This window comes from Nymphalis io, chromosome 26, assembly GCF_905147045.1.
Source record: "Nymphalis io chromosome 26, ilAglIoxx1.1, whole genome shotgun sequence".
Classification (NCBI taxonomy): Eukaryota; Metazoa; Arthropoda; class Insecta; order Lepidoptera; family Nymphalidae; genus Nymphalis; species Nymphalis io.
The window spans coordinates 6,789,791-6,814,173 of NC_065913.1; the positions used below are offsets into that span (position 1 = coordinate 6,789,791).

The 24,383-nt window shown below is 33.6% G+C and overlaps 2 protein-coding genes across 3 annotated transcripts in view; one reads left to right on the top strand and one right to left on the bottom strand.

Moving 5' to 3' along the window:
- Positions 1–24,383, top strand: part of LOC126778416 (pleckstrin homology-like domain family B member 2) — a 106,471-nt gene that overhangs the window by 40,011 nt on the left and 42,077 nt on the right. Inside the window, exons 1-3 of one of the 2 annotated variants that reach the window (XM_050501917.1) lie at positions 19,929–19,974; positions 22,873–22,955; positions 23,787–23,960. In XM_050501917.1, coding sequence (XP_050357874.1) covers positions 19,949–19,974; positions 22,873–22,955; positions 23,787–23,960 — 283 coding nt within the window. In that variant the 5' untranslated portion in view covers positions 19,929–19,948. Of the gene's footprint in view, positions 1–19,928; positions 19,975–22,872; positions 22,956–23,786; positions 23,961–24,383 lie in introns of those variants that run through there. The other variant, XM_050501916.1, reaches the window with a different exon arrangement.
- LOC126778588 (uncharacterized) lies at positions 10,664–12,050 on the bottom strand. Its single transcript, XM_050502266.1, has 2 exons — positions 11,551–12,050; positions 10,664–10,954 (listed from the first exon to the last, which is right to left on the bottom strand). The coding sequence occupies exons 1-2, from the start codon at positions 11,847–11,849 to the stop codon at positions 10,675–10,677; spliced, it is 579 nt and encodes a 192-aa protein (XP_050358223.1). The 5' UTR covers positions 11,850–12,050; the 3' UTR covers positions 10,664–10,674.

Here is a 24,383-nt window from a genome sequence, read left to right on the forward strand (position 1 = left end):
GTTAAGCTTAAGACGCGAAAGCGTAATAAACAAATAAATAAGCAACTTAACTCTCATTTATAATATTATGGTTATGTACCGTATTTTATTATACCAGCTAATATCCCGTATGAGTTGCAATGCCTTTTTAAATTTACCTGTAAGTTGCCATAATAAAAATTCTTTTAACAAGAAATCGAACCGTGGGCTTCTCCAAAACAGGACGATTTGACAAAAAATATATGTAAAAGAATTGGACTCAAATGAACATTTTGGTTGAAACTTAATTTTCACGTTTATTTATTAAATGAACGAACCGTAAACTATAAAGACAGTTCAGTTAACAGTTGATAGGTAATTTAACACAAAATGTGTATATTTTATATTGCGTTCCGGTTGGCAGGATTCGCAAGCCAGTTTAATTATAAAGAAGTGAACATTTTATATACATATTTGACGACGCATTTAGTAAATATATAATGTTCTAAAATTATAAAGTGTACAGTATTTCTAATAATAACATATGTAATAAATATCCATGTATTCATAATATTTAAATCTATTCAGATATTTTTTTTAATGTTGTTTCCGACGTAATATGCAAAAAATGATTTTTATTTTATAATATAAGGAGGCGGACAAGCAAATGGGTCACCAACGCCCATAGACTAGACTAGATTGGCATTGTAAGAAATATTAACTATCGCTTATGTCGCCAATGCGCCACCAACCGTGAAAACTAAGATGTTATGATTCTTGTGCTTGTCTGGTTAATATTTCTTACATAGCCAATGTCTTTCGTTCAATAGAGTATCATCGTAATTCGGCTGTCAACATTTCACGAGTGCGATGAGTGACAGAAGGGATAGTTCATCCTATTCATCAGGTTGTCTATTTATTTCATTGAATTTCTACTAATTAATGTAACATTTTAAATGAGTAACTTTGTAATAGACTTGAAATTATTCTAATATCTTAAAATGTCGCTATATTGTATCAAATTAACCGATTACGTCAGAGACCTTGGCTCCATAATCGTATGAAAGATTTAGATCGCCTCGTTATAACCATGTTTCGACTTTGTAATAAATTTCAAATGTCATTTAAATATTAATGGTATTTAGACATTCCAATAAAAGTTGTTATATATCTAGAAATAGTTGTTACCAACCAGATTAGCAATAGCATGTTATAATTGTTTTAATATGAAGCTAATGATTTTTTTTTATTTGGATCTCCAATCATTGAACATAACATACATCTAAAACATGCTTTTTAAATTTACTTAAAACTAATTATGTATAACCAATTATAGGAGACCACATTATTCCAAACAACAATTACGAAAAGAGGTTACAAATGTATGATGAATGTCCTCATTACTTTTTTTTTATTTCACAAGTGCGTACAAACACAAGTGTAAATACAGCCAACATTCAGACTCCAGTCTGCTAAAAAGTTTTCTAGAGGAGTATAACATTTTACGACCTCGACCTGGAGTTTGCATCGCAGCTGCAGCTTTATACGCTACACTAATAACATGGAAGCTAAATATTAAGTATTGACTTCAGGCAGAATATTTAAATTTTACGTAGGATAATGATTGTGCAACAATGCTGTCTTCTTCTTTCGATTGTCAAATCAATAATGACAGAAAGAGCGAAAACAATGTTTAACTAAACAGCCTCAAAGCATCGTTTATAAGTAATGCCGTATATTATTGCACAGACAAATTACATATCGATTGACGCTTTCATTTGTAGATAACAACAAAATGTATAGAAATTATGAACGTATTTGATATTTACATTGAAAATATTGACGAGAGAAATCGCTTCAACTAGAATCGAAATCATTTTGTATTGATTTTCTAGTCCTATATACCTTAAGCCTGCTGTTTTGTTATAGTCGAAACACAGCAATTATTTTCAACCGGTTTCAGTTATATGGGACGTAACGCAAAAACGAACAGCTTACTATTTAATAACAGTTATATATTCAAATGTAGAACAGAAGAAATGTCAACCATCGCTTACATATCCAATGCGCCACCAACCTTGGGAACTAAGATTTTATGTCCCTTGTGCCTGTAATTACACTGGCTCACTCACCCTTCAAACCGGAACACAACAATATCAAGTATTGCTGTTTTGCGGTAGAATATCTGATGAGTGGGTGGTACCTACCCAGACGAGCTTGCACAAAGCCCTACCACCAGTGCTTAAATTGGGGTTTTGAATCGTCATTTGACAAGTTTAATAAAACATAAATTTACCACCTCTCCAGAATGTAGTACCAGCGAGTTCATCATAAAATTATATTGTGTATATCTACTTTTCACTCGCGGCTTGCCCCCGTGTCTCATCGTGGTCTCAGGTGTTAGACAAAATAAGTAGCCTATGTCCTTACTAGGGGCTTGAGCTTGCTTCATACCTAATTTCATGAAAATTCGTAACAGATAGTTTTATTTTAATATTTTTTCATTTCGTATCGAAACGATTATAATTCGTACTTGAACATATTTTCGAATGTTTTGTCAATATTGCACTATAATTAAACTCGGATTCGTGTGATTGTATAATCTAATTGCAACAAGATTCTACAAGGTTGGAAATCGGAAGCCATAAATATGAACACGTGATTCTGTCATGTGTTTGTAATTGAGATAACTTAGATATAATATTTAAACAAAGAGAACATGAACAATCCAGACACAAAGGCGGGAACGCTTTCGTCTCCTAAGATCTGATCTGGAAAGAGCCGAAATGACCCAAGGCTTAGAACACGTGAATCTTAACCGTATCCCGGTTCAACCTCAGGCAAGCACCACTGACATTTCATGTGCTTAACTTGTGTTTATAATTCATCTCGTGCTCGGTGTTCAGAAAATATCGTAAGGAAACCTGCATGTCGATACATGTTGAGATAAAATTCTGCTGACCACGTCAATTGCGCATGACCTATTACGGCAACTGAGTGCGCGAACACAAATACACTCTATTACCTCACTCTCATAATCCGATGGGACGTCAATCCGACAGGTCCCGAGGGAGTTAAAGCGCAAGACTAACATCTTAACGATATAATCTTCATCTATACACACCAATCCACATTGAAGCAGCTTCCACCACGCATCCAAATTTCCATCCCTTCTCAAGCGGATAGGAGGCCGTTTCACTGAATCATTTAATATTTGTATATTTTTTAATATTTCGAATGCAAAATTATTATTAATGTAAATAATAACTATGTTTAATATTATAGTTAAATGAAGGCAATATAGTATTTAAGTGATAAATATTTAAACGTTTTACAAGTTACCTATAATCGTGAGGCACGTACGAAGTCTTCCCCGAATTACAACCGCGGAAATGTATAAATTGATGTCGACATGAATAAATTTAACGTTTAAAAAAATAGTATGTAATGTAAAATAAGGAAACGAAAAACGATAACTCAGAATAACAGAGGTTTTCGTTTAAAGAATAATATTATTGTTTTTTTTTTACTTTTGAAATGGAACATTTTATTTCGGTATTAAATTTTATATACATTATTAATTATATACAGTGAAGAAGGTACTTTGAAGAATGTATTTCACCCATAACTACCGAGTAGATTATTCGTACATATTGAGCCACAAACGGCATTAGAACATCAAATTTTGAAAGTGTATTTATATGTTATATAAAGAAATTACACCTATATACCACAAAAATTTTATTTAAATACAAAATAACCGTAAAAGTCTCTCTTTGAAATGCGTCTCCAGAGTGCGATGTATTTTTTTTTTAAACTCATTACCACAAGCTCCAGATTTTAGCCAATGCCTACGAGGCTTCGGTCTAGGGGCTCCGACAGCTGACAAAATAATATCATTTTACTCTTAACTGCTTCGGAATAGAGGGGGGTGGGGGGGTGGCTTAAATGTCTAAGTGCCTTTAGGCCATACATAAATGCGATAATGATAACCACGTTTTCAAGAATTTAATGCTTACAATTATAACTTGTTTATTTATATAGCTGTCCCATTGTCTGCAAAAATAAAATAAAATTTCCTGAATATACGCATTAGATTAAAATAAATAAAGACATTAAAATCAAAATACATTTCAGCATACAATTCAAACCAACTTTTTTCAACCACACCAAAACGTTCATCATAAATTTTATTTAAAACTCAAAGCGTATTCAACATCAAATGGCAACCAGTAGTCCTAAATATTCAAGCTATAAAACGATTTTCTATCTCGAAAGTGCCCGAAATGTTTATCTCATTTGAAACATAACATTTGAGAGGAAGCAAACATCAAAGTTGGTAAACAGTTGACCGACTGCAGTAACAATTAACATGAATTGATGCAACTATGGGTCAACGAACTCACTATTCCTGGCTCTGATCAAAGATCAGATAAGCGTAGAGTGTAGAGCGGATTAATGGTTGCGAGTGATGGAAATTCGATCTGGTCTTTGAACTCTGCGATTGACAAATAAAAATTCAAATAATGATTGATCAATTGAAGATTTATTGTTTAACCGTATAACAGGCAACCAGATGTCATATGTGCACATTTTCATCTGTGGTATTGTTTTATATTGATTCTTTACAGACTTACGTAAACAATGGGATTAACTTGATTGCTAAATACTTTTTTTTATTGCTCACAACTATAACAATATATAACTATACAGTCGTTGGTTTGATCTTACTGGTGGTAGGGCTTTGTGCAAGCTCGTCTGGGTAGGTACAGATATTCATCAGATATTCTACCGCAAAACAGCAGTACTTGGTATTGTTGTGTTCCGGTTTGAAGGGTGAGTGAGCCAGTGTAATTACAGGCACAAGGGACATAACATCTTAGTTCCCAAGGTTGGTGGCGCATTGGTGATGTAAACGATGGTTAACATTTCTTACATGCCAATGTCTATGGGCGTTGGTGACCACTTACCATCAGGTGGCCCATATGCTCGTCCTCCTTCCTATTCTATAAAAAAAAAACTTTCGTTCAGATCCCTTGGGCTATTATTGTGACTCCAAGCATAAGCTTTACGCTAAATTCAAGCGGTAAATAGTAGTAATTAGTATTTTTTTTAAATAGCAACACCTTTTGCTTGGTTTGTTATTATCTGTATCTTCACAGAGGTTGTCCGTTGTATCGTTAATTTGATTTAATGTTATTTTAATGTGCCTGAGTGTTTATGACCGGGCACCATCACAATCTAAGTGCACTCAGCATCAACATTACAAGTATTAACTACAGCTATAAGTAAAAACACTATATTTTTTGAAGATTTTCTATTTGTATGAGAGACCGTTTCTCACTATTTTCGAATTTCGAAATATTCATGTTCACTAAGGTTAGTATGGAATTTTTTAAAGTTTCTAATTATGATAAATTTGCAATGTTCGTTAACGGTATATGAAATTAATTTCAGCAAGTGAATGTCATAATATATTAAAATATTTTGTTAATTAAATTTTCATTCAATTAAATCGAATTATTTATGTGGCTTTTATTTGTTGCTAAGAGACAGGTGCAGGCTATTACCAATGTCACGTAGGATGGAGAAGTCACGGAGGAGTTGGATCAGTGCGCGCGATATAAGAAATAAAAATATATTTTTATATGTGTTTGTCACAATTACTTTTTTATTTTATGTTATGCTAAACTTTTTTTATCATTTTTTTGTTTTATTTTAGATGATTTGCAATACTGCATATTGAGAATGCTTTCTGGTGATGTGTCTTTGCATCACTTGTTAAAAGAAATAAGGTAAAAAAAATTAATGTTAAACCTTTTTTTTTATGTATAAAAGGCCTTGGATTGGTAAAGAAATCCTGGTTATTTTTTATTAATTATGAAGTAGTTTAAAACTCAATAAATGATATATAATTCGGTGATGAATTTTAAAAATCGAACGCAATAATTATTATTCGACCTGACATTTAAATTTAATTATAATTTATTGTGACATTTACGAAGTTTGTTGTATTAAGTGAGGCGTCAAAATGCCCGCTTTGATGTTTACCGTATGTTTCTTTTAGTCTTTGCCATCGCGCACTGTGACGAAGGAATGATAGTCGGATAGCGTATGCTTTGGTATTTTAGTTTGCCTAAAATTAACGAATCGAATGATTCATTACGTTTTTAAACGATTCCGTGAAATCTAATTAAATCTTCGTTATTTTTAATCTGTGTTCGTTATGGAATTGTTTTGTATTTTTTCTTATATGCTATATTGTAACACGTTAAAGTTTAAAAACCTCAATTATTTTACTTGAAACTAGTTATATAAAAATTTAAAACATTTTTCATACATAATATTCTTCATAGTTTAAGGTACTACCAGTACTACCAGTACGCATCTATAGTCTATTCCAACGGAAGTAGGAAAGAAGGTAAATAAACAACTTTGACCTTGAATTGGCATGACATTTGATTTAGACTAGTGAGGAGAAATTTTTGAATGAGTGGGTTAATGAATGAATGATAAAGTATGGAACGATATATTTTATTGGTTTTAAAACGTAATTTTATGTTAATTTTAATAGATATATGCTATATGGATTGCAAGTAAAATAAAAAAATAACGTAAATACAAAATCCGTTTCAATCACAGTCCGTTTAAACAAAGCCAAGTCGAAATAAAAAACTTTTGTTAATTCCGAATAATCACCCGTGCATTTTTTTTATTTTTTTATAGAATAGGAAGGCGGACGAGCATATGGGTCACCTGATGGTAAGTGGTCACCAACGCCCTTAGACATTGGCATTGTAAGAAATGTCAACCATCGCTTACATAGCCAATGCGCCACCAACCTTGGGAACTAAGATGTTATGTCACTTGTGCCTGTAATTACACCGGCTCACTCACCCTTCAAACCGCAAGACAACAATATCAAGTACTGCTGTTTTGCGGTAGAATATCTGATGAGTGGGTGGTACCTACCCAGACGAGCTTGCACAAAGCCGTACCACCAGTAAAAAGATACGTAAGATCAGAGATGAATATCTTAGTCTTGTATTATTTTCGAAACTATAAATTGAGTGTTGGTATGCATAAAAGTAATCAACATTTCGTGATTTTAAAATTGTTATTTCTTTAAAATTAAATAATTCTTTAATTATAATTTTTTTTTTTTCGTTACTTAATATACATAATAATAATATATTTATTGAATGTTAGGTACATTTCTATATTTTTTATAAATATTTCACATTATATACAAATTAATAAACAAAAATCTGTTTAAAAAAAAACTAAAATAATATATTTTTATCTGTATACATTCATTCGTTCTCCATTCGTTTAGCGAACGTCCTTGGTCGAGACCTTAATATTAATTGTCAGTTCATCGAAAAATGGCGTCTTTAATGTCGGCAAAACTGTTTTCGGAACTTTGGAAGTAAAATTAAAGTGGATTTAAGTAGTTAAGTGAAATATTGTTGTGTTACAAACGAATATATATTATTTAAGAACTGTTTGTAGTGCAAAATATAGCGGAGTTATTCGCAAGTCACTTTAAACATAATTAAACATATTTAAAATTTTGTTTTAATCTATTCCTATTGTGATTGGTATAGACTATATGATATCCTCCTAATCGATTTCGGCCACAGCAGCCAATCTCAAAATAAATTACCCAGCTATGCAGGACATATTATACACAAGTGTGTGTGCAAACACAGATGCACTATCTGTTCCCTCACTCTCATAATCCCGTGGCCCCCAATACCAACGGCTTTACGTGCTTTTCGAGGCACGGGAGTGTTCACACTTCCAATTTCTACACTCCGGGCTGTTATTGAGAAATTTTTGACTGAAAAACAGTAATTTTTTATCGGTTTTGAACCCAGGAACTCGCGAGCTGCGGCTTTATATCTAGCCACTAGACCAACGATGAAGTCGACGTACTAATAAGATATGATGAAAATCCGAGTAATAATAATCTTGATGGTAATTAGTAACTAGTTGCTCCGTCCGGCTTCACCTACGTTAAACATTGCTAGTCCGACCCGTGCTTCGAAGCGTTATGTTATATGCTTTCTAGATCTCAATATACTATCAAACTATTTATCTTAGTATAATTACTTTACTAAGTTTGTTTTGTAAATATAAAACTATATTAAAAAGTATAATAACTGCCTCTCAATGTCTCAATGTTGTATGGCTTCCGCTCCTTTTGAGGTGAAGCTTTGGAGTTTATTCCACCACGCCGCTCCATTGCCGGTTTTCCAACCAAGCACGAGATGAATTATTTATAAATACAAATTACGCGCATGAAAACTCAGCGGTGCTTGCCTCGGTTTGCACTCGTAATCTTCGATTATGATTCACGTGTTACAGCTAGCGGTACGTCTCGGCTCACTTTGATAAATTGTTTTGTAAATATATTTATTGTATAACGAATGAAATACACAAAGATGTTGCTCACAGCACGGGCTGCATCATCTTCAAGATTTACGATCAAATTAAATGACATTACGGCCGATTTAATTAACTGTGTATTCGTGTTTTCTGAATCATTTACAGGGAAAGTATCGTCGTCGACTCTTGAGTCACCGTTGTTTACATTCAACCCGCCACAGTTGGGCAGAACTACTTTTTCTACTCTTTATTGAGCATCGCCATAAGATATTTCGCTTGTGTAATTATACACCATATCTGTTCTGTTCAAACTGTTTGCGATCAGAAAGTTCCAAGTTTAAATTTTTATTTTTTCTGTGGGATGTTTCTTTTTTTTTTTTGGAATTCTTACAATTTTGAGACCAGTGAACGCTCTCTTTTCTTCGTTTTAAAAATAGTTTATATAATTGTGTATGTTATGTATGTATGTATTATATTAGTAGTATTAGTATACTTCTATATAAATAAAAATGAATGCTGTCCTTGATAGGTTCTTAAACAATTGATTCGATTAATATGAAAATTTGGTAAGTTATTCTGTGTCCTGGACCAAAAAATCTAGAATTTTCTTTGCATGTTTGTCCTTCGATATAAAGGTTTTATGTAGAGCATTATACTCTACCCGTGCAAACCTGGTACGGGTAGGTACTAAAAATATAAATATTAATGTTTGTATGTGTGTCTTTTGTGTTTTTATTAACTCTTTATACAATTGTGATAAAGCTTCATGAGGTGTTTTGCGTACACAACCAAAGGCCTTGTCCAAAAGAATGCAAAAAAAATCTTGGTATGTTTATTTATATATGTATAATTTCTCAGTACCAAATATTCAATATAATGATTTAAGTGGTATAGCCCTAATAAAATATAAGGTACTCGGTTATAATGATTAATAGCTTCATCAGAAAAGATCTCCGTCGTATAAAAGTTATGAAATATCTATGAGAAAATTTAAATATTTTGCTCGTTAATATGATTGTGTAATGTTGTTTTTAATAGCTTTCATTAATAAATCGTACTAATATTGTAAGGAGGTTTTTGTTTGTTTGTTTTCTTTTCGATTTATGTTAAAATCTTTACATTAATAATTTTCATATTATTTTAGTTTATAGTTTAATATCGGACATAGACTACATCCTAATGTGCTGACATAATTGGAGATAAAATTGACGGTCCAGGCGTTTTGAAGCGTTTCGAAATTCGAATGCGGTCAAAAGTATAACAAAAACTTTGCATGAGAGATTTGTCTTCCAAAATGTCTACCAAGGAGTCAGCGATAGTATATGACCTAACTTTATAGATAATAATAATAACATTATTTCATAAATGGTGCTGTAGTACAATTCAAAAAACACTTGATACACTACACTAACAGGTTGAAGGCTACAGAATAACCTGTAATAATTCACTGTAATAATTGCTTTGTGAAAAAAAATTACAACTCAAGCATGTTTAGTTTCATTCTCACTACCATATTAATCCTTATCAAAATAAATTACATATTATTTTTAAACTTTTATGTATGTATAATATAAGTAATGCCTTATACAGTTTGCAAACACCGATAGTTTCAAAAGGTAACATCGAATACTTATGATATTTTAATGCTTAAAATATATCACGATGAAATCCTTATTTTGACATGAAATCGGGACAGGCCTCTATATATTATATAAATAAAGATGTCGGTTCATCTAAAAGTATCAAGTTAAGTTGGCTTACCGAATTGATATGTTATTGAATAATTGATGAAATAGTTTCCGCCCTATTTACTCTGTGCGCGTAGTGTGTGTTTGTACCTATGGAATGAAAGCAGCGCTGTCTAGTAAAAATAATCATTGAAATAGAATATACAAATCGCAATTACCGTCAACGCTATGGAATAAATCTCTTTTAAGATAAAAATCATTTTTATCTATAAATTATATCTGTGTTAAAAAAAAAAACATCCCGTCCTCCAGCCAGGTGGACCGATGACCTTAAGAAGGTAGCGGGCACCAACTGGATGCGGAAGGCGGAGGACAGGGAGCTTTGGCGCACCTTGGGAGAGGCCTATTTTCAGCAGTGGACAATGATTGGCTGTTGATTGATTGATTGAAAAAAAAACATTACTAAGTATACTTGATTCTTAAACGAAGATCGCGGGTTCGAAACCAGGCAAGCAACACTGAATTTTCATGTGCTTAATTTGTGTTTATAATTCATGTCGTGGTTGACATCGTGTGTCTAATTTCACTGAAATTTTGCCCCGGGTATTCCACCAACGAGCATTGTGAGTTAGGGTTCTTACAGACGAACGGCAAGTTGTGAACGGCAGCCGTCGCCACCTGTCGACGGCAGCCGTCGCCACCTGTCGACGACAGTCGTCAACGCGTCGACGGCAGCAGTCAATACTTCGACGGCTGCCGCCGGCAGGCGACCACGGCTGCCGTCGACAGGCGACAACGCTTGCCGCGAGTGCCGCATACTAGCAGTCTTGGTCGGCTTGTACAGGAGCCAGTTGCAAAATGGCGTCCGATGAAGAAACATTGTTATTGCTTTTATGCGTACTCCACTACAACACATCCTGAAAGACCGAAAAGTCAACTCACAAATATTGAAAGCTTATCCTCTGAGGATTCTGTTTCAAATACCATAATAACTGAACTCTTCTCAGAATAATTTACTTTTTGTCTAAATTATTGTTATATTGTTTGTTTTTATGTTTTGTATGGTTTTACTACAAGTTGATTATGAGAAAAAAAATTGCAAAGATTGATCAGGAAAATTAAAAAATCTTGTAGCGGCGCCACTTGTGATTTTATAATCAGTATTATGGAGAATTTGTTGTTAAAAGTTTTATAGTATAATATAAATGTTAATTAATGTTAAGTAAAGTTCCTATTTTAACTTAAATTAAAAATGTTGCCAAAGTTATATTGATTTGATCTCATTAAAGTTATGTCCAGTATATACCATTTTTTGATAAAATTAAACCCTTCCTTCAAACGAGGCGTGAAGAGGCATCTTGCGGGCCGGCAAGGCGAGGGCGGCTAGTGCAGAACCTTCTTCCCGACTGTACTGGCCGTCCTCGCGTTTGGACTCTACTACCACTTAACATCAGGTGGAGTAGAGTCATTTGCCCTCCCGGGTAATATAAAAAAAAAAAAAAAACCCTCTTACCTTAATGTCATAGCGAGTCTTTGCTCAGCTGGTATACTTTTTCGCATCACAGTGTCTTGGCGAGATATTGAAAGTTTCAAAATAGATGTCAACTCATCAAAAGAAGCGATTGACATTCGAAAGTAATTGAAAAAATTTTTTTCGGACCTTCGCAAACGTGGATACAGTGTATAAAAATCTCCCTCTTGTTCTCTATACATTAATATTTCTTCAACCCACACTGAACGTGTCTTTCTTTTTCGTTGTCGTCGGCGATGGCGGAGTAAAAGCAATAACAATGTTTCTTCATCGGACGCCATTTTGCAACTGGCTCCTGTACAAGCCGACCAAGACTGCTAGTATGCGGCACTCGCGGCAAGCGTTGTCGCCTGTCGACGGCAGCCGTGGTCGCCTGCCGGCGGCAGCCGTCGACGTATTGACTGCTGCCGCCGACGCGTTGACGACTGTCGTCGATAGGTGGCGACGGCTGCCGTTCACAACTTGCCGTTCGTCTGTAAGAACGCTTAGTCACAGGCTGTTACTGTTATTGTATAATTAAAGGTGTCGATAAAAGAAATACAAAAAAAGGTCACGATAAATTTGCAAAATGTGTTTCGAGTCTATTATTGTTATCTCGTAGAAATCTCCAAGTATTATTATCGTTCATTTGTATTCCAGATGAGTCAAGTGCAATTCAAGGAGGATGTCATCTAATCTAATATCCTAAGTTAATCTGTAAACATCCGGTTATTTACATACGAGATTATACTTTAGGTTACATTAATGTGTGTAATACCTACTTCTATTATTTAAACTATTTTTTTTATAGAATAGGAAGGCGGACGAGCATATGGGCCACCTGATGTTAAGTGGTCACCAAACGCCCTTAGACATTGGCATTGTAAGAAATGTCAACCATCGCTTACATAGCCAATGCGCCACCAACCTTGGGAACTAAGATTTTTATGTCCCTTATACCTGTAATTACACTGACTCACTCACCCTTTAAACCGGAACGCAACAATACCAAGTACTGCTGTTTTGCGGTAGAATATCTGATGAGTGGGTGGTACCTACCCAGACGAGCTTGCACAAAGCCCTACTACCAGTAAAACTAATATTATCAATGCTAGTTATAGCTATATATATATATATATATATATATATATATACTTATATATACTTATATATATATAGTATATATAAGTAGCTCTCTCTGTTCTGTGAAAGCACGTCTTAACCACTGAACCGAATTTAATGGATTGTATGAAACAAGTTTGGAACCAAGGTATAAGCTACTTTTTTACACGTAACATCTGTCCTCCGGCTGCCTAACACGCGGGCCTAGAGCGGAAACTTGGTGGCGCATTAGCGATGTTAGGTATGGTTAATATTACAGCGTCAAAAGTGTACGGGCAGTGGTGAACACTAACAATTGTATGACCAGTTTGTCAGTCAGGGTTCCAATTTTAAATTAAAAAAAAAACTTGAACTATCCTTCATGTTTTCTTTTAATGTGGACACTGAAAGAAAACTGCAAATTATTAAGTTAAGTTATTTATTATCTGTGTTGAGCAAGAGCTGCTGCGCGCGGCTTTAAAGGCGTTTAACTTTACCTTGCTTACTTCGCAGTTCGCAGCGAGATGTTAGGTCTTTGTTCAATAAATGACTATGTAAAACAAACATTTTTGATGATAACGAATGTGTTCAAAACCATCAAACAGTTCTACTTTATAATATTAGTTTAGATAGGAAAGTAAAAATTTTAAAGTATTAGTAACAAATCTTCAAAAGACATCCGTCAAACAGAAATCTTGCTTAGAAACTTTTCACCTGAATTTACGAACATAATGATTTACTTCGATATATAAAATGCTTTTTGTTATTTGTCGACTATTACAAATATATATCAATGCTTAAAATACAATATCGACTATTCTATGAACTGTAATTCACCGTCTGTTAGGCATTTGAAAGCTATTGAATATTCGAGCCGTGGAATGGTTACGTCAATATGATATCATCGATAGCGTTTGTGGAATTTTAAACGGTACCAAATATTTGCATGATTTGAAATTACTTTGTTACAAGAATTTTGTTAAACAAGCTGCCCATCTTGACTTCGTATAGATACGAGTGAAATTCAAACAATGTTATAATACAAACGGGCATGGCATTTTACCTTTTTGAAGTTGATATTTTTGAAATAATCCTTTTTAGCAGTGCTTACATTATGTAATAAACTTGTTCCGAATTTTATCTTTCTAGATTCGGCTAATCGAGTAGATTTTTGGTTGTGCGTTGAGTCAATCAGTACAAACAATGTTTTAAGTATATATATTGATTGTGGAAGTTATCAAAGTAGGATTTGTGGCTTCTAAAGAGATTTCTAACAATATATAGTCGCTCGATTTAAAAGATACATGAAATGAATATCACTTTTTACGCAAATTGCGCCCACGGATGAGTGTGGGATTTGACATGGTTTGAAGTCTAGGTAATCTACTGGAATGGAAACCAGTGTATCAAGAACTGTAATGTCGTCTAATTAATATTAGCAACTAATTGCGGTCGAATTTCGACCAACCGACCCGATTAACGACTGTTAGTTATTATAAATATAAAAAGCTATACATATTGCTTATAGCTATAGATATTGATGTGCCGGATGAAAGTTATTTTATTATTCCGCCAAGGAATTCTCGCTATCAGGAACAGCCGTTGATATGACACCTGGTCTGATCTCTTCAATCGTATCGGATCCATCCTGCATTTGTCACACAGGACAAAGGCATTCTCTTAAAGATAATGTTTATAATTTATTGAATAACCATTTTTCCTTGCGATTTGGTGGAAAACTAGATAGAAAAATGTCATCCGACACAGACATGCAGATTTTCCTCGCTGTGTCATCATTTGTTTCTAATATTTTTAACTAGAACCGAGATGGCGCGTTGGTTAGCACGGTTAACCAATGCTGAAATTTAATGTCCTTAATTTGTTTTATTTATTTATTTAAGGAAAACCACATCATGATACAAAATATGTTGATATTAAAAATACAAAATACAGACAGTAGAGCCAATTACTGTTTTCCATCGAATTATGCAAACCTTATAACAGTTAACACAAGTAGCAACACACAGTTTTGACAAATAAAATGTAAATGTAGATGAATGTATTTTATAATTTATCTCGTGGTCGACGGTGAAGGACGATTTAGATTTTTTTATGTGTATTCACGTGTCTGGTTTCACGAAAATTCTGCCACATGTATATCCAACTATACTATAGACCAATTATATCCAGCGCTTCGTGACGTACGTTACTCATTGAAGGCAATAAATGATAAGTTAGTGTTATACCACGTAAATCAAGATCTGGCGCCTTGTTTGTTCGCTCATTGAATTCACGACAAGTGTAACATAAATAACTTAAATAAACGAGACGTAGATTTCCTTTATGTACATAAATACATACGTAGATACTGGCTTTGATTATATTATTTATTTGCATAATTATTATTCAATTATGCTAACACATATAAAGTCATCCTGTAAAATGACGATTGGAAAACCTACTAGGCAAGAAACTCAGTCCGTAACAGCCTGTGAATGTCCCACTGCTGGGCTAAAGGCCTCCTCTCCTCTTTTTGAGGAGAAGGTAGATGAGAAGATGGCCCAGTGGTAAGAACGCGTGAATCTTAACCGATGATCGTGGGTTCAAACCCGGGCAAGCACCACTGAATTTTCATGTGCTTAATTTGTGATTATAATTCATCTCGTGCTTTACGGTGAAGGAAAACATCGTGAGGAAACCTGCATGTGTCTAATTTCACTGAAATTCTGCCACATGTGAATTCTACCAACCCGCATTGGAGCAGCGTGGTGGAATAAGCTCCAAACCTTCTCCTCAAAAAAAAAAGGCAAGAAACTCAGTAGTAAATTTTTATCCACCAATTAAATAATATATGAATTAAATACAACTAAATTGATATATATGTATATATAGCTTTTTCTATTTTTCGTTTACTTAAAAATATTAATGTATTTAAACTAAGTTAAGGCATTAAACTGGTGGTAGAGCTTTGTGCAAGCTCGTCTGGGTTGGTACCACCTATTCATCAGATATTCTACCGCAAAACATCAGTACTTGGTATTGTTGTGTTCCGGTTTGAAGGGTGAGTGTGCCAGTGATAGTGATTGGTGGCGCATTGGTGATGTAAGCGATGGTTAATATTTCTTACAATGCCAATGTTTATGGGCGTTGGTGACCACTTACTATCAGGTGGCCCAAATGTTCGTCCGCCTTCCTATTCTATAAAAAAAACTATGATCGTAATCATCAATACCACAGACTATATCACACATGACCGACTAAACAAAACTCGTGAGTCAGGTAACCTAACGCGGCGTCTAGATTACTGTAACGCTAGAGGTTTATGCGATTAGCTCTAATGGTTATGTGGAGTACATGTTATGTAATACATACGTTCGTATGTATTTCATATGTAAACGCGTAAATGATGTGAGAGCAGAATCAAAACATTCTTGTTTTGAAACATATAGCGCGATTCGTTTACCGTAACGGTTAACGGCATGGCTATTTTTTTCTCACAATAAAAACCGAACGTACTATTTTCTTCTTCCATATATTAATAGTAATTATAGTACTGTTTTTTTAACAAAATAAAATTATACTAAACTAATATTACATTAAACAACTCGTTCAATTGTTTTTTTGTTTTCAAAAATAATCAATGAAGTCTATTAAAATTATTTAAAATTCAAAATAGTTTTTACTCTTGATTTAGTTATTATTACAGCAGAAATATTTTTATTTGTTACTATATGGTTTTATTTTATTACACATAGTTACTTTCATTTTATTGAAACATAATATAAATAAAAAAAAACAATTGAAAGAATTTGATTAAAATAATTAAAAAATATAAACAAACTGTTTTTATGACGTTAGACACCTATTTTTAAAGTTGCATGTGTCAGCTGTTTATAAATACTTACTTATTACACAAAAATAGATCTTAAACCTATAACATAAAGTTCAAATAGTTCAACTCGCTAACAACACAACACACACACAGTACAGTACAGTCAAAATATGTAGTTTTACGTAATTGACAATTAACTGAAAGCGTTAAGATTCATTCTTGCTTGTCACTTAATCTATGGTAATTATAAATAAAATTGATTGCTATGCAATCTACGTCCTTACGGGCTAAATGTTAAAGGTGATTTGAAATTAGGAGAGAATAGGGTGACCAAATTAATTTTATTAGTTTGACTACATTTTATTTTGTTTTAAAATTAAAAAGCAGACTGGTATGCGAGTCACCTGATGATAAATCATAACCGTTGCTTTAGATTTCTTTGATTTGGTTGATGATTTGATTTGATTTAACATTTTTATTACGCCTTCAATCATTAAAACTAAGATGTTATGCCCTTATGACTGTAATTTTTTATTGGTGGTAGAATACTTAGGTATTACTTAGTAGTTACTCGGTTGTATAGCTTTGTGCAAGCCCGTCTGTGTAGGTACCACCCACTCATTAAATGTTCTACCGCTAAACAGCAAAAACATACATAGTATTATTTCGTTTCGGTTTGACATAACATAACATTTATCAAAGTTGGTATCGTATTGGAGATGTAAGGAATGATTAATATTTCTTACATCGCCAATCCCTATGGGCGGTGGTGACTGCTAAACATCAGGTGGCCCATTTGCTTGTCCGCCTACCAAAACCTTAAAAAAATAGTATTTATAATAGAAAGTAAACTTGTACTCTTAAAATCTACTAGATAGTTACATAATCATATAATTATCTTATTTTCAGTTAGACATTACATAATAATGATGAATAAATAAAAGCGTGAAAGCAGACTGAATCACGCGTAATCTTAACTCTGGCTATATTGTAATGGAGTTTTATTTTTAACAAGTTATATCTCGAAAGATCTTTGAAATATTAAGATTTGTTTCTTTTTTTTATCTGACTATATTAGATCGTTCCCGTGTAGCTCCCGAGCTACTTTGACAAATGAGTTTTATAATTCAGCTTATTACTATGATATATGTGATGCTAAGAGCCGAGATGACTCAGTGGTAAGAACGCGTGAATCTTAACCGATGGTCGTGGGTTCAAACCCGGGCAAGCACCACTGAATTTTCATGTGCTTAATTTGTGATTATAATTCATCTCGTGCTTTACGGTGAAGGAAAACATCGTGAGGTGGTGCATGTGTCTAATTTCACTGAAATTCTGCCACATGTGTATTCCACCAACCCGCATTGGAGCAGCGTTGTGGAATAAGCTCCAAAACTTCTCCTTAAAATGAAGAAAGGAGGCCTTTAACCCAGCAGTGGGACATTCACGGGCTGTTACGGTTACGGTTTACGGTTATGTGATGTCATGTAAAATTCAGTACAGCAGACATGCTAAATACGTTAAGTAACAAAAATGAATTAATTAGACAAGCGTTAAATTGGTATAAAATTAATGCATAGTGTTGTTTTAATTTATTTTTCTATTTAAGCTTATGTTTTATTTTATTAAAAACTAGTGTTCGCTCGCATATTAGATAAGAGGGAGTTGTTGGTGTTGGGAGGAAGGCTTGTTGTTTAAAAAGTAACCTATGTCAACTTGCTCTATAACAAATTTGATCAAAATCGGTTCAGTGTACTAACCGTGAAACCGTGACAGACCGACAGAGTTACTTTCGCATTTATAATATTAGTATAAATGCCTTAATACTTCGTTATATAACTGTTTAACAAATATATTGTACATGAAGGTTGTGACCTAATGCTAGATAGATAAGAGATCTAGAATATTATTAAAGGAAGCTATTTTTTTTTATATAACTATGTCAATTTTTTTTTATTTGTTTTAGTCAAATTTAAAATAGTCACTCCCGAATCGCTTGTTTAATTCTAAGTAGAAATTAAAATTAATAAGTACCATGTAAAATTTTAAAATCGTCAAAGTTGATACTACTCATAATAAGGTTGTATCCATGAAGATTTGTATTTTTTTAATCTTCGTTGCTTACAATAAAGTATATAGTAAGTAAAGTAAAATATTCGAATTGTCCGCAGTCAGCCATATATTTTCTATATCATTGTCATTTTAATGTATACTCGGGAACTGAATTCGATGGTAAAAAAAGAAAAAGACAAAATCACTCGTGCTGTCGATAATACCGTGCAGTTTCAACTTTAACGCTTGATTAATAATTTATTACACGCCTCGTTTAATCGTGAGGAAATCACCATAAAGAAAGACGAGAATTACCCTCTTACAAATGATGGTGTTGTTTTTATCTAGATGTCTTGAATTAATTACTACATTTTAATTGTAGCGCATTTCTACCGTGAAACTTGTGATATATTTTTTTAACAAATATAACAAATACAAATTAATATCATGTAAAAAAATGTAACAGCCTGTAAATTTCCCACTGCTGGGCTCTTCCCTTTTTGAGGAGAAGGTTTGGAGCTTATTCCACCACACTGCTCCAATGTGGGTTGGTGGAATACACATGTGGCAGAATTTCGATGAAATTACACACATGCAGGTTTCCTTACGATGTTTTCCTTCACCGAAAAGCACGAGATGAACTATAAACAGAAATTAAGCACATGATAATTCAGACGTGCTTGCCTGGGTTTGAACCTACGTTCATCGGTTAAGATTCAGGCGTTCCTACCACTTAATCTCATCACATAATAATTATGATTGATAATGTAATTTATTTATTTAATATAATTGTTAAAGTAGTTTGTTTGTCTGTTAATGGAAAATAACTTTGTCTCCGAATTTGATAAAATTTTAAATAAGTTTGAACCCCAATTAAAAATATGGGCTACTTTTTATACTTAACACATAAAAAACAACCCGCCACCCCAACGCGGCGAAAACTAATTTAGGAATAAATGCAATTTGATTGTTTCTCCTATTCATATTTAAAAGTACCGTCATAAATATTTTCTTATTGGAACGTATTATGCGAACTAATAAATACGTATACAATTATACATATATGTTAACTGTTTTTCTTATTATAACTTAAAAACTCTCCTCGTATGGATATGAAGTAACAAACCGATGTTTTGTTTCCGTTATCACGTTGTCGTTCATCTGTTATCAGTCTGAGATACAACGGAATTTCACGAGTAATATTTGATATGCTAGTTTATTTTCTTCATTTGTGTGTGATGCGTCTTTAGAATTATTTGGTTTTGATTCCTACAAAGCAAATGTTTATATCTACAAAGGTTACTTTGTATACGAAAGTGACGTCATCATGTTTTACAAAGTAAACATAACTTTCTTCAAAATTAGATAAGTTCTTAAAAGTATATTGTGTGTGATTGTAATTATAAAAGTTTTCGAATGTGCGCTTCAAAATGCGAACCATGGTAAGATTGCTTTCCGTAATATATATATTGATACATTATCATTGTAGTGTTGATCTTGAGGTTGTGTTTTCAAATCACGGGGCCATTCAATAAAATGGTTGTTAGATTTATTTTCATGAAATTATCAGCTGTAACCCAAAATAAAAAGAGTTAAGAAGCTGGCACCGTTAAGCTGCTTGCGAAAAACGAATCTCTTTCCTCTTGTGTCGAATTGCTGGCCGAGTTTTAAAAGAATATAGGAGTGCAAATGTGTTTGCACACACACTAGTGCACTATATCCTCTGTGCCGGCGAGTCTTTGATATCAACCGCCGCGCACATTCGATTAAAATCTATTAAACCAAAATACACAAGACATATCATGTACAGACTATGTTTTCCTATAAAAAATATTAAAATGAATAGCTGAAATATTTTACATTGTAAATATATGGTTATATTAAAGTTTTAAGTTCTATTACATAGATTTCAATAGATTATTTCTTTTGTTTCAAATATAATGGACACCCTACACGTACCGAAATATCCATAACAGATGCAAAAGACGACACATGCCAGATTAACTTTTATTTATATTCCACGACACGCTTTTATCGTCGACTTTTATTTGTCAAATCTGGATCGATTTTATTTATAGTCATAATTCGTGATTTATTATATTTTAGTATTACGTTTTGTCGAAATTAGGCAATATTGTTTGGGACGAAGTTCGATCGAATTTTTTTGGACATATATGGTACAGTTGCGTTCATTATTTTCGCGTATGTAATATTTTTGGACATATGTGGTATATGCCTTTCGGATGTTTACCGTTTATGAAAACCAGAGTTCGAATCAGTATTGAATAATTGACGGCAACATAATATGCATGAATTTGCATCTTACAAACTTTTATTTACTTGGTGTTAGGGATTTGCTCGAGCCCGGTAGATACCACCCACTCATCACATGTTCTACTGCCAAACTGCAGTATTTATTATTGTTGTGTTGCGTTTGTAAGTGAGTGAGCCAGTGTAACAACTGACAGTAATAATGTGTCATGATTCTATATTCAATGAGAGAACTCGAATATCATAGAAAGTCCGAACGAACAAAGAGTCAGTTGATAGCTAGTACGTTAATAAAAGCTGAAAGCGAAACAAACAAAGGGAACACGATGCCTGAAAATAGACTGGTTTCCTGTGACGTCACGCTTCCGTGCACATTACCTAGTCCTGAATGTGTACCTAGGTTTTAGCGTTCATATTGTGTACAGGACATTGCACTCGATAGAGATTTTATTTTTTTAAATTTAGAAATATCCAAAAAGGATCGATTTTGATGTGATATTACCTTATTATAGCGTATTAACATAACGTTCGAATGACCACTCATACTATACATGATATATCTATAAATGAAAGATAAAAGCCCTTTTTTTTCTTTAAATTTTATTTACTTCTTACCTTATAATGTTGGCAAAACAACAAAAAAAACAACTTAAAATAAAATTACGCTTTTTATTAATTAGCTTTAAATTTTGATGTCAATACTTTATTTTTAAATATATGTAATTGCCGAGATGGCCTAGTGGTTAACGCGTAATTAAGCCCGGATAAGCACCACTGAATTTTCATGTGCTTAATTTGTGTTTATAATTCACCTCGTGCTTGACGGTGAAAGAAAACATCGTGAGGAAATCTGCATGTGTCTAATTTCACTGAAATTCTTCCACGTGTGTATTCCACTAACCCGCTTAGGAGCAGCGTGGTGGAATAAGCTCCAAAACCTTCTCAAAAAAGAAGAGGAAGCCTTAGCCGAGCAGTGGCACATTCACAGGCTGTTACTATTTTCTATTATAATGCATGAATTGTAATAAAATAAACATAAAAACGAACTTCTTCAAGAAGTATATTTAATATAAAGTAACAATTGTTGTTAAAACGTATTTTACAAGTATTTTTTTTTTCTTAAAAATACATTGTAAACGTGTGACTTTGTAAAGACGTTGTTATTTAACTAAGTTAAGATGATTATGTTATAAGTTAGAGCATCGTAAAAACCTTTGTACATGTACGTTTTCGCTTTCGTTATTTTAATGTAAATTATAAATGTTTTCCATCGTGAGGAAACCTGCATGTATCAAATTTCACTGAAATTATTCCACATGTGTATTCCATCAACCCACATTGGAGCAGCGTGATGGAATAAGCTCCAAACCTTCTCCTCATAAAAGGAGAGGAGGCCTTAGCCCAGCAGTGGGACATTCACAGGCTGTTACTGTCTGTAGAAATGTTTTCAGTTATAATGTGTTATATATGTATACCCATTCTAGCTACATTGTTACTTGAATTACGATACGTTTATATGGGCTTATTAATTTTTGAAATGAATTCTTTATTATTATAAATAAGTTGTAATTATCTGTGTTTGTTTTGTTGGCTTCTTTCTTCATATTAATCGTGACCGAATACATCCATCTTGCCCGGTAGATTTTATTAACTAATGAAATAAGTATATATTTAAAATGACGAGTAGAATAAAACATTTCTCAATTTTTGTTTGACTTACCAATCTAAACACATTAAACAAAATAATTCATTATTAATTAACAGTAAGTAATAACTTAAGTTAGCTTATTAGTCAGTCACGCATTTAATCTTAGTTCTACAAGGCGCTGGTCGGCAAGGGGTACAGCCAAAAAACTATAATTTTACTCTAAGCGCTTCGGAATGGGGCGGCCTTATATATCTAAATGCCCTGGGGCCTTAGATCTTTAAGTCCGGGCCTATTATTAGTTAAATATATTTTTTACCAATTTTAATCGATCTCCACTCAACTCTAAAACCAAGTTGAACCCTTTAAGTCAAAGGTTTTCATTAAAAATGATGTCTTAACCATTCTTTTTTTTTAATTCTAGGGTGGCGACTAATACCCCGCACCTGGTCAGTCTCGGCACTGGGAGGCTGAGTACCGCCGTCACGCTACACCCGATCAAACAAGGTAATGACTCAATTATATATTCAATAGATTTTTGAATTTTAGTAATACATATTTTTGTATACAACATCAATTCGAAATTACTATTTTGAATTTGTTTCCATATGTCTAAGGACATTTTCAACTACATTTTATAGCTTTTCTTCAAATGTATATATTACCACATTTAGTGCGACAAAATCAGAAGTCTTTTAGACCGTTTCTAAAAATTTTAACTAACTTCAGTAAAGGAGGAGATATCTCAATTAATAATTCTTTTGCATTAGGCTCAGTATATTATTGGATATGGTTAAGTACTTATTTCATTTAACGCTTACCTTCAGGCAATTTAATATATATAATAATGTCTTCCAGACCGATTTCGATTAAGTGCAAAAGCGTGTGCGCAAACAGGTGCACTCTCTATTCCCTGACTCTCATAATCCGATGGGACGGCAATCCGACACGACCGGAAATAGTTAAGGCGCGGGACCAACGGCTTTACGTGCTTTCCGAGGCACGGGAGTGTATACACTTCCAACTTCCAGACTCCGGGCTGCTACTGAAAATTTTATGACAGAAAAACCCAATAACTTTTTATTGGCAGTCATATATATATATATATATATATATATATATATATATATATATATATATATATATTATCGCTACTAGATCTTATCAAGTTTTATTCAATAAACATTTCAATGTCATATCTTACTTTAATAATAGTAAAATCTAATATTTTATTAATTGAACACACACATAGAGTCAAACACGCAAACAAACGAACACACACACACACACAAAACTATAAAAACTCATCATGTTAAAATATTAAACGTCTAATTTCAGGTCGCGTTACAATCGGTTCAGATCCGACATGCGATATATATGTTGTCGGCACGGGGGTTGCGAACGTACATTGCAGGGTTGAGAATTCACACGGTGTGGTCACGTTGTACCCCATCAGTGGTACCACGCTACTCGATGGGTTACCAGTTGAAAAACCTACCCGTCTATCTCAAGGTATTTAAACATTTATTTTCCTTCCACTTCTCTCTCACTCGTCATCTCAGCATTTACCCTTTCATACACATTTCCTTTTGTTACGCAATCCATCCACACTATCTTCGGCCGCCCCCGTCCCCTATATCCATCAACATTCATACTCATCACTACTATATAATACTGGTGGTAGGGCTTTGTGCAAGCTCGTCTGGGTAGGTACCACCTACTCATCAGATATTCTACCGCAAAACAGCAGTTCTTGTTATTGTTGTGTTCCGGTTTGAAGGGTGAGTGAGCCAGTGTAATTACAGGCACAAGGGACATAAAATCTTAGTTCCCAAGGTTGGTGGCGCAAAATCTACCACCATTCCAGGAAGAAACACTTAAGGCTTGATTAAATATTTATCGTATCAATAACTTTTGTTTAAAGCACTTTTTAAA